General features: G+C 38.3%; 1 protein-coding gene across 8 annotated transcripts in view; it reads right to left on the bottom strand.

Moving 5' to 3' along the window:
* DIAPH2 (diaphanous related formin 2) overlaps positions 1-12,434 on the bottom strand; it is an 827,558-nt gene that overhangs the window by 136,565 nt on the left and 678,559 nt on the right. For all 8 annotated transcript variants that reach the window (XM_039487835.1, XM_039487836.1, XM_039487834.1 and 5 more), the window contains one exon: positions 5,661-5,756. In XM_039487835.1, coding sequence (XP_039343769.1) covers positions 5,661-5,756 — 96 coding nt within the window. The remainder of the gene's footprint in view (positions 1-5,660; positions 5,757-12,434) is intronic.

Consider the following 12,434-nt stretch of genomic DNA (forward strand, 5'->3'; position numbering starts at 1 on the left):
CGAGAGCTGATTATACTCTGTTGGAAACGGGACAAGCAGAAGTGACTGAAATTTCTATAGAGAACATCAGTTCTTGCTTAGAAGAATTTTGCATATAAATAGGGCATAAAATGGTCTGTATTCATTTTGTTCTCCAGTTGTTGACAAAAAATGTCATCAGCACCACTGTATATTGCACTCCTAAACTTCAATCTTCTTGTAATGCAAACCTAGATCTGATTAATCAATCAGTGAATCATTGTGCTTATGTAGAGTCACCCAAAATGAGAATCTCATTGCCCTTAATAAATGAAATAGGAAAGCAAATTAAAAATCAGTATCAAGCAAATAAGTTCTGAGATTAGTTTTGAAAAGATCCAGGAGCTAATATAGAAATAGGAAGGCAGTTCTTAGAGAAGCTGCCAAATGAGTCAGAGGCCAAGGACCATAGGCAGTGGTCCTGACATGAGAAACTATTAATGTCTGGGAAGTAATCCATGCAGAAGCAGAACACAGAATTTATAATGAAAAACCTTCATTCATAAGAGGGTAAAATATCTAGTCTGATGTGCTGCAGCTGAACAATACTTGAACATAGATTGAAATTATTTTTATGTAAGATCTATGGGATACTTTGAAGATCAGAAGGAAATGAAGGCTGCTATAAAGAAGTGATCTGGAGGTCAAATAAATTGATAGAATTGGTCTGGTGTGAGTTTGAGAACAGTGAAACAAATGCATTAGCTTTACAAAGGCTATACTGGAAACTAAACATGTTGTTGTGCCTTAGAAATATCTCAAAGTGAGTACTGAATGGCCAATGTAATTACTTTATGTGTGAAAATAAATTGTGCTGTATCTTTCTCATCTGGTATTTATTCTTTTATATACCATATTGGGTTTTAATTTGAGAACCTGATGATTTAGGTTAATTTAACCATTCCTTTGTGTCTCTCTCTTTTTCTAGAAGTGAATTTAGTGCTCATGAAAGGTACTAGCTTAATAACTTTGATAAAGAAAGGACTTTCTTTATCAATAGAGCAAGTACAGTATAGACAGTTCCAGTGCATGCACCTTCACACTGCTCTGCTGTTGTGCCTGAAAACTGTTATGGAAAGACTTACTCCAAGGAAAAAGGGTAATTCAGTTTTTGGTCTTTCTGCACAGAGTGACAAGGGTGCCAAACAGTGAGTTGATTTTGTGTTACAATGTTCATTAGGGACTGCAATAAGACCAGCTCATCCTTTTACATAGGCTACTGAACTGTTATTAGATGCCAACCATTTCTGATGATTACCAACATATGCAGAGTTGAACCAGTATTTTAGGGGTAAACTGTTTGTTAAACTCCTGAGCTAACCATTTTCCTGAATTCAGGAAAATGGAAAGTAGATGCCAAAAAAGAAGACTTGATTCATTCAGTTTCATTCTTTGCATTTTGCTGGACTGCTTGAAACATCATTTCCACTAACATTTTATTCTTAATCTATTCTTGAATACCTGTTCCATTGACTGACTGCTCTTGCTGTTGAGAACTTTTCCCTACTATCCACACTTCCTTCCTTTCCAGTCATTGCTCAATGTCCTATCAACTTTTGAGTCTATGAGTAATTCCCTTCCTTCATTTATACTCCTTGAAGATGTCCCCGTGTATCTATCTTCATGTTTTCTCCTCTTTAAACTATATATATTTAGCCCCCTTTCTCTCTTCTTACATTCTTCTAGATTTGGTTCCCTTTTTTGTATTTTCTCCATTTTTTCTACATCCTTTCTGAACAGTGGGGCCCACAATATTCCATCCACAGTGGCACTACAGCTACATAATGATAAGCAGCAGATAGAATAAAGACAAGATTGGAGCTGGCGCTAAGCATAAGTAGACTAAGCAATTGCTTAGGGCATGGGCAGCTCAAGGGGCCCCCTACTTGCTTTTTATTATGTGGTGTAAAATATTCCTTCTTAGGGCCCCCAATTGGCTGGCAGCACCTCTAAAGGTATGTTTACACTACCTTCCAGATCGGCTGGCAGCAACTGATCCAACACAGGTTGATTTACCGCGTCTAGTCTAGACTCAATAAATCGATCCCGAAGAGCTCTCCTGTCGACTCCCGTACTCCACTGCCGCGAGAGGAGCAGATGGAGTCAACGGGGGAGCAGCAGCTGTTGACTCACCGTGGTGAAGACGATCTAAGTATGTCGACTTCAGCTACATTATTCACGTAGCTGAAGTTGCGTAATTTATATCGATCCCCTCCCCCCAGTGTAGACCAGGCCTAAGATTATGTTTACTGGTGGAGTGAAGTGCAACTACACAGAAGAGTCTATGTTAGGGGAAGTGAGCTGGGTAAATTCTGCTCTCATCTCTCTGTACCAGTGCTATCTCCTTCTCTCACACTTCTCCATAATTGGGAGTCTTTATATCTCCCTAGCTTTCACTTCTCTCCTCCACTCAAATAGGCTTCCCAGCTTTTTAAGATACCTTTGTGCTGCCACACGTTTACGTGTCACAAATTACAGTCATGGTCACATATGTGTCTCCAGGATGAAGGGTCAAACCCTTGCCTACTTCCTCAAACAAGGAGTGGGATTGATTGAAAAACAGTGGCTGAAGCAATTTTGTACAAACTTCCACTGTTACTGGGCTAACTGAATCTCTAATCCCCCTCCTGTTCCTTCCACATGCACCCTCCTTTAAAGGTCTCAAGCTGTCACCTGTCAGGGTGGAATCATGCAATTCTCACACTCTCAGACTGGGCCCTGAGTTGCAGTCCCCTCCCTGTGTATCAACCATGATTTACCTCAGCAGGTCTCACATATCCAGACCCTGCAATTCTGTTCTCTCCGGGGCAATGATAGCAGTAATCAAACAGCCTCCTTAAAGCAAAGTATTATTTATTTGGAACAAAAGCGTTTCAGAGAACACGTAACTTCAAAACAATAACAGATTGTATGCATATCTAGCTTATCAGGCTTACCATTTCATGGCTCGGGGATAGCCCAAATTGTTAGACACTCTCCACAGAGTCTCTCTCTTTGTGTTAGCCTGTCTCCCTAGACAGTTTTTGGCAAGTGACCCCCCCCCACCTTTTTCCCTTGAGAAGGGCTCTAACACTTTGGCATTCTTTTCATTTCCAAATACCAAACTTTGCCAAAATAAGTCTTGCAACTTATTAGAGTGAAGACAGCATTACCGAAGCTAGTCATTTCTATGATTCTATAAGCGTACTCTTCAGTGTTCCGATCTGAGAAGCCAGAGTGTCACCTTCATATACACAACCAGTTGAATTCAGCCATTATAAGCATACAATAAACATTCCACTACCCCCAGTATATAACAACTTGAGCTCACTGACCAGGTCACATACCATGTTCATAAAACTATTACATAGCTGTACTCATAACATTATTACATGTCTGCTCCATATCTGACACACAGACTTTCTAAGAAAGAAAAAGAATAATGAGGCATCATAAATTTCAGCCACAGGTGAACATTTTGGAGGAAGTTCTGAGCTATCGAACAGAGGAGTTTATAATGGACCCTTAACTAAAGCCTTGTCCCATCACTGTGCCATTAGAAAACACAGTGTGCACTTATGAAAATTCTATGTTCATTTATGCAGCTGGACTGTAAGACAAAAGGTTCAATAAAAGGTAAAATGAATGATCCCCTGGTTGTTCAACAGACTTTACCGAGTGGGAGGATTTAATATATTAATTTTCACCACTGATGGCAGAATCATTCAAGATTTCTACATCTCGTCTTATAACTCTATCACAGATGAAAGCAAAGCCAAAGTTAGCAAAAAAGAAAAAAAATCTGACAGACATTAAGATTGCCTACTCTGACCAAGGTTACTGCAGACATGCACCACATTGTATTTAAAAGCTTTCAGATCAAAGACAACAGAAAACATACTTTGTCCTGTTTCCATTTAAAAATAACAAATTAATTACTCAGGCATGCTCATATTATTTCTTTTAATTGGGAGAACAGAAATATTGCTCAGATTGAAGGATGATTTTGAAAATGTAGCACAGTTTGGGAATAGTGTGTACACAAAGTATTTCACTCTTGTTGGTTATTTTTTTTTGGTAAAAGATCAGGTTTATGACAAATTATAAATAATAATAAATCACAATTATATTCCATTACTTTTACTGCTACCAGATAGGAGAAGGTGGCACATTGTGCCTTATTAACTCAGCTGCATAGAGACTATGCTGAGACTAAAATGACAATGAATGGTTTTGCACTGATAGTTCAGAGCAGAATAGGGCAGAGAACATTAGTGGTACTTTGAAGTCTATAGCCCTATGTGATAGTCAGGGATAGGATGTGAAGAAAACAATGATAATATTCCTGGCTACCGCTTTCTTTGAGAAAAAAATGCATTCTTGCACTCACATAGCCCCAAGAGTTATATATTTTACATATGGATGTAAAATTAAGTCCCAAGAAGTCTGTCTACATGGATTTTGGGGTACATCTACTACTGGATCGGCGGGTAATAATCGATCTACCGAGGATCGATTTATCACGGCCCGTCTAGACGCGCTAAATTGATCTGCGAATTGATGCCCGTACTCCACCTCGGCAGGAGGAGTAAGCAGCGTTGACAGGGGAGCTGCGGCAGTCGACTTGCCGCCATGAGGACGGCCAGGTAAGTCGAACTAAGATACTTCGACTTCAGCTACACAAATAGATCGTAGATCGATTCCCCCCCACTCCCTAGTGTAGACCAGCCCTAACTGCAGGATCAGACCTAATGGGGAGAGTGGGGGCTCACTTTGCTCTTTTATGGAGTGGTAAGATGTGCTACCCACTTTGCCACCAATACCACTCTTCCAAACCCTCCGCATGGATCTGACTCATAAAGGCTCGATTTTGCTCTGTGTAAAGAAGTCATTTTAAACAATTTGATTTATTAAAATACCATTTTTGCTATAAGACATGTTAAAACTGGAAAATTACAAGATACAATGTATGTTGCCACAAACTTTAATAAGAGGTAGATTCAAAGTAACAATAATTTATATATTTTATGTGTTTGAAAAGTTGTGTGTGTGAGTATGTGTATTTGCTCCACTCTTCCTTGAGTCACTTCCAAACCAATAACTGTACAGAGGACAATCATTCAAGACCATCCCTACAGAATGTTAGTAAATCAACAGAATGAAGCTGCTTTAATAATAAATGGAGTTTTACTCCCCATAAAGGTTACAGCTTCGAGCCCAATGAGCATGAACCCGAGTATGGCCCTTGAGAAAAGCTAGCAGCCATATGCATCACTCCACTAGTGTAAGAAGTTACTGTGACTTTCTTAGGGCCAATTACAAAAAATAATTTAATTATACTGGTGGGTTAAAGTGATATAAAATACACACATGCTCTTTAAAAAAAACAATGATTTTTTAAAGTGTCAAATTAAACACAGTGTGAACCCCTGTTCTAGTTTTCTGCAGCATCTACAATTATCTGAAGATATAGTTACCAAGTTTTAAATTGTGATCTCAGAGCTATAACCTGCTGAGATTTCACACCAGAACTGAAAGACCAACTTTCAATGAAAGTTCTTAAAAGCCTTGGCAAGACCCTTTCCCCCCAACTTACTTTGAACACTAGATTCCTCCCCACCCCCATCCATAACCACAAATCTACTAGAAAACATCTTACTCACCCTGCATTCTTGGTGTTCGTTTCCTGCGATCCCTGAAGGCTGCCCCTGACTGCAGGGCCTCGAGCAGATTATCCATCACTCCTGTCTCATCACCCTCTGTGAATAGGGGAAAAAGTAAAATTAATCTCAGTGCAATTGAAGTGAGACTGCAGGAAAAAAAGAAAGCAAAACTGACGTCAGATTTACATAAAACCTCTAAATTAAATTAATATATAGTATAACATAATGAACGCTTCATACATACTCCTGACTAGTTTGCTTATGATGCTCTATTAAGCAATACTGATGACAACCCCAGTGTTCTTTCAATTTAAAGACCTTGTCCTGTGTATTATTGATGACATCTTCAGTATGCAAATAAACAACTGCTGATCGGTGACTGCTACTTGATGGTTAAGAACCTTATAAGATATTCCTGAGCAAGAATCTAGTGACCCTATTTAATGGAATAAATGCACATGGAGAGGTTTGATAAAATATAGTGACTTGAGGTTAAATACCAATTGTGTTAATATGGCAAACATTTAAAACAGTCTGCTTCTATCTCAGAGATCTATAAAATAAAAACATTTCTTTCCATTTATTTATTTATTCATTCTATTTATACTGCATGCCTACTGATTTCACGTGGGTTTTCCTTGGTCTTTCAAGTAGGTAGCTTTGAGAAGGAATAAAAAAATGACTTCCCTGCTAGACATATATCTGAACTCAGTACACAGGATGCCATTTCTTTCTTGCTCCCATTTTTTCGTATTCAGGGAGGCAAGCCATTAGGCCTTAAATTGCCTGGCTCCCTGGAGCATTATGGGAGGTTGGTTAAAATGATTAAATTATTTTTTCTATTATTCATATGAGTGTTTAACTTTCTTCATGTTTCAATTTGTTCTGCTATTAAGGGCTCAGGGTGGCATGTAATAATGCAAGAAATACAGGTCAAGGATTGCCATAAGTTGTAACTGCATCAATGAACCATGTCTCTTGTTCTGTTCATGTATATATGTTAAGATCTAACTCTCAAAAGCTGACTAGACTGAGTGAACAGGTAGAGTAATGCGATGTTGAATTTTTATTAGCATCTCTGGGACTTTTTGTTGTCAACTGAATATTAAGTACCTCACTGGACTGTAGGAAGACAATTAGTTTACATGAAAGATTCGTGTCTTTGTAAATATTTTTAGTCTGTGAATCATGTAGAAACAATAGGATGCTGAAAGACATATTCAGAAGATACATTATCTCTGTCTTCTCCCACCCCCTCATTATTTTTATAGCACTCTTCCACTGCATATGGTTCTTCAGTTTGGTTCACTGCTACATATAGATTAATTGGGCCACATTCAGACCCGAAGTGAGAATATGCCAATCCCATAACAGTCCTTTTTTCATATTTGTAGACGACAAACATTAGTGCAAGTTAAATGGTAAACTGAAATTGTAAATCAACGCAATAGAAAACATTTAGCATTCAGCAGGTGTGGAAAACGTGTAAGTTATGTGTAGTGGGACGTGGAAGGCAGCACAGCCAGAAAAGCAACCAACAGAAGCCTCTCAAATAGCAGGCCAGATTCTGATCTTGTTTTATCCTTGTGAATCTTTAACCCTTGATGTCAATGGAACTATTCCTTGTACCACTTAGGTCAGAAGTGTGTGTGTGTGGAGGGGAAGTGGTTGTTTTTGCTTACATGACTCTGTTAGTTGTTTTTCCTGCACTGAATTTATGTTTAAAAGATAAAGATTTAAGAGAAAGTAAAATGAGAATGAACTATTACAGCAAACATTTAGCCTCAAATGCTTATTAAAGCACGGAAACAAAAATATACAATACCAGTTTCAAAGATGTACTGAATATGGTCACTTCAATGTAAATTTAGCTGTTCTATTAGAGACCTTATGTTCAAAAATTAATAAACACAGTGGTTACCAATATGCATTTTAGAAAAATTTTAACTGCATTTCCAGTTAAAAAAATAAATAAATAAGTACAGAAACAATCTACTAACTCCTTTAACACCTCACATACCTTTATACAAACTCCCAATACTTTACAGTGGGTGTCACTGTCCTACCTTTAGTTACTCTGGCAGCTAAAACAACAATTTTTTATGGAATATCAAAGTAAACAACTGTGTAACACTAGACATGGACTACAGAGGCTGTGTTTTTCAGAATTTTGTCAATCAGATTTTAGTTTTGCAAAAGCAGACCTTAGGCTGGGTTCAGATCTTAATTAAATTTTATCTGAACCAAAAGTTCTCAAGTGACTAACGGGAATTGGATAGGAAGTTCCACTTTGGGTTGATTTTCATCTAAAAGTGATGAGTATGGTTAGAATGCAATTTCAGACCTCCCTAGCACCTTTTGTACCAGATATATAAAAAAGATCTTGGGTAATATATTTAATTTGTTCTACACCACCTGCAAAGGTACAGCAACTTGTAAAAGGAAAATCTTCAGTTTAATAAAGTTGAGAAACTACTATCTAGCACAGGTATTTTATATGAAACAAAAATAAATATTACATTTCTTTCTTCCCAAATGGCAAGAACATTAATGGGGTGGGAGTTTGACCTGGCCTCAAGGAATGAGGCAGCAGCTTCTGAGTTCACCCTTTCTTTCTTGATGGAGTCCTAGCACCAGGAGGGAAGGGGGTATTAGAGAACATGTATGTGAAACTTCTCTCCCTGCAACATCATGCCGGGAAGAGCTGGAATCTGAGGGGTCCCTGTTTTCTGGCCTTCTTGACCCCTCGGTTATTTGTTGTGAGGATCCTGATTGGCCCTGGGCAATGAAGATAAAAATCATGTCTATACTGCCCTGAAATTTGAATGGAGGGGTGTGAACAGCAGCGCACTTCACAGAGGGGTGTGCTGCAATCTCCTGGTGGATGCTGCGTGTACGAACTTAAAGGTCCCTAGAACACACTAATGCGAACTTTGAGGAAGTACATACATGCCCTAACAAGGAGACTAGGGTTTACCTCAATTTACTAACTCACATGAAAATTATGAACTGCCTTGTTTTCATTAGTTTTTTACCCCCTATTAGTTACAAGATAAGAACACATCTTTTTTCCAATGAAGACAAGACCACTGAGTTTGCCCTCGTTGTCTCTAGTTTTGTTTTACGCTGCTTTAGCCTGGTATCAGATTGCTGAGATGTAGAATACTATTGGAAATCATGTTTTGGGATAGGAAATAATTTATACCATAATGCAAAACTGGCCCATGTGTCAACTCGTTTTCTTTTATTTCCCTTCAGCAACAAAGTGTGAGAGTCCAGTGTGGCCAATGGTGTTTTTCAAGCCCAGTCAGAGACATAGCCTAATTGTTGCAGGGAGTGTGAGGAGTTGCTATAATTAGAGCAGGGCAATGGTTCACACCTCAAAGCTACATTTTGTCTGTTCCCCTAACAGTCCAATGATTGCTTTGTGGTGCCCACAACGGTTGTGTGGTCCAATACTGGAAGACTGAACTGGATAGGACTGGTATCTGCTAGGTAGTTTGGGAGTGATCTGTCCCATTTTGATTCAAATTGGTTATTTAAAGCCAATGAAGTTGCAGCCTTATTTTAACCATGTCACTGTCCTATGTCTTATTCCACAAGTGTTAAGGACAAAAATCACTTTGCAAATGTCATTGTTTACAGATATGCTGAACTGGCACAGAGGTTGGTCTGCTAAGTTTAGATATACACAACAAGTTCTGTAAAGCTTGGGGCTCTTCAAAACAGGAGTTTTGATTCATGCCCACCTCTACTCTTAGCAGATTTTACATTCAGGGTTTTTTTAGCCAACGTTTTATAATAACGATGTCTTTCAAAACTATTTTCTTGTGCAACCCAACTTCAAGAATACAAATAAAAGCTTTACTGCAGCAGACCTATATGCATTCGATGATTTTATCATTACAGCTCCATTACAAAAAAGGGCACGCATGTAGTATAATATTAGCGCAAACATATGTAGCATTATGGTAAATAATGCACAAAACTACAATAACTGGGTCATCTGTAGTCTGTGTAATCTCATTTGCGGTCAAAATGCCTTTGTGTAGTCAGACATCAGACTGAAGGGGAAATTAAAGACATGGATCTTCTTGCACAAGGAAGCACTTCAGTATTGCTATGCCCAAACCAAGACAGCTCAAAGCATGTCCACTTGGTCACTAATAATTTCTAATATTTTAATCACATATTTGTTTTTAGCAAAAATAATCAATTTTGGTAATGAGCAGGTGTTTTATGTCTATGCTTACATGGACTGCAGATGAACTGAATAAACATTTTGTATTTTGAAGAAATTAACTACATCTTATAACTCATATAGCACATGCCATCAAACAGAAGTGACACTCAATTTCAAAATCAACAAAACCCTCCAGCGGGCAGATGCTGCCCACCAACTGAAGCTGCCAGTAAATGTAATTTGGGTAAGGAATGGTAAATGTAAAATGTAACGGGTAAGGAATTGTGTCCCTAGCCTCTGTTTGTCAGAGGGGGGAGATGGATGGCAGGAGAGAGATCATTTGATCATTACCTATTAGGTTCACTCCCGCTGGGGAACCTGGCATTGACCACTGTCGGCAGACAGGATACTGGGCTGGATGGACCTTTGGATGGACCAGTATGGCCGTTCTTATGTTCTTAATATACAGTATTAGCCACTAGCGTTTAATTATACTCAAACAATACAAGAACTCCACATTATAATCCAATAGCTCCCTGCTTGTTACATGTTATCAAGAAATAGGTCATAACTTTTTAAATGCCTTTGAACAACATAGATCCAGCACACAACCACTCACAAATCTGTTCCAGTGGACACATTCAGTTAGTTTCCCTAGGCTGCTGAAATATGTGTTATCTGGTTGGCAGAGCAAGCAAGTTTGTCACTTATGAGTGGTCACATCAGTATTGCAATAGGAATTGATTATTCAGTCAATAACATGCAATTCAAAGTTCTCAAATGCATGGCTTTACATACTATTCTGACAAAGACAGGTTATGTAGGCAGTAGTATATAAGTACACAATTAAGTCATGATGACTCATCATTTAATCAATATATCAAACATGGTACCAATTATTACAATGAAATAAATTCTGAATTCTCAAAGTATTGCTTGGTATTGGCATAGGGCATAGTGGATTACCTGGAGCTTTCGGAAACTCAGCTCACATGGTCACAGGCAAGTCACCCGAGCTGTTGAATCACTAATTAATGATTTATTTGCCAAATTAAGAATATTGCAGCCTTAAAATCAGTGGAGTTAGAAATCACACAACCAGACAAGTACAGTCTCTCTGAAAAAGAAGTCTGTGGAAAAGATTATGACAGCTATTCATAGAGAGGTAATAGAGATCTCTGCTACCATGAAGGAAGAAAGTGTTTTGGAATGAGTCTTTGCTGATTTGCTCCTATCCAGTAAAAGGAAAGAAAAGAAAAAAGAAAAGAAAGTTTTTTTTTTTAACCTGGAATAAATGATTAGATTAATCTGGACAGTGTAAATTACAGGAATCCAAAGAGCAACCCTCAGTGCCCATATATCTTCATGGAAGTTCAGTTTTACTTTTAACAAATACGTACAGGCCCTGTTTCAGGAAGTCAAGTTACTTAAGTACATGTCTAACTTTAAGCACATGAGTTATCCCATTGCTCTCAACATCTTGAAAGTAAGGCACATGTGTAAATAGCTTCCCTTATTAGGTCCATTAAAATTTGTACAAAATTCTGCTGCATATTATAGAAGCAAGCATATATACAAAAGGAAGGGGGAGGGATAGCTCAGTGGTTTGAGCATTGGCCTGCTAAACCAAGGGTTGTGAGCTCAATCCTTGAAGGGGCCATTTGGGGATTGGTCCTGCTTTGAGCAGGGGGTTGGACTAGATGATCTCCTGAGGTCCCTTCCAATATGAGTCTAAGACCTGGAAAGCAACTAAGCCACAGTTTGAGAAGAACCAGACATTGGAGCAAAGATTTTGTGGGAGCACATAACCTCTGACCAGAATGAAAAAAAAAAAAGAATAAGGTTGGACAGGAGTGTGAAGGAGCACAGAGACAGCAGGAATAAGAGAAATCCATCCAGTTGACTCAACCATAGGACTGATACCACAAACAGTTGTTAAACAGTCCATCACAAAACTGGGAAAAATCTGTTGTGCTCAAGAAACCTCAACCTGCAATTTTCACCTGAGAAGCTAGACTTACTTGATAAGAATTGTTAGAGAGTGTAGAATTAAGCAAAACTGTTCCAGGAAGTTTGTGATTAGTATGCGACAAAAGGATGAATTGGGGTGGGAGAAAAAAAACCAATGAGTTACCGAATCAATTGTTCTCTCCAACTTACAGTGTTGCATACATTATAGAAAGCAGTCTATTTTGGTGATTCTTGAACATATAATGGAAAAGGAGGCTTAAGTTTTCCATTGAATAAACTTTTTTAACGCTTTCTTCTACAAATGTGAACATATAACAGTAATATACTTTCTTAAATAGGGGACATAGCTGCTTGTTCATTATATCAAACCAAATATCTTTAAGAAACTATCTGATGGGGTGTGTGAGGGATGATCTTATATTTTCTTCATAAAACAACTGGATCTGAAACATTACAATGAATCCATTAAACTGTTGTTCAACTAACTAGCAACCTATGGCTACAGCTAATATAAAATGGTATGTCAGAGACTGAAGTAGATCAGATGGAAACAACATTAAACTAAACTAAACTAAAAGGAAGCGGTGCCGAAAGCTTTTCCCCTAGCAATGCCCATAAGG

This window comes from Mauremys reevesii, linkage group 9, assembly GCF_016161935.1.
Source record: "Mauremys reevesii isolate NIE-2019 linkage group 9, ASM1616193v1, whole genome shotgun sequence".
NCBI classification, from domain to species: Eukaryota; Metazoa; Chordata; order Testudines; family Geoemydidae; genus Mauremys; species Mauremys reevesii.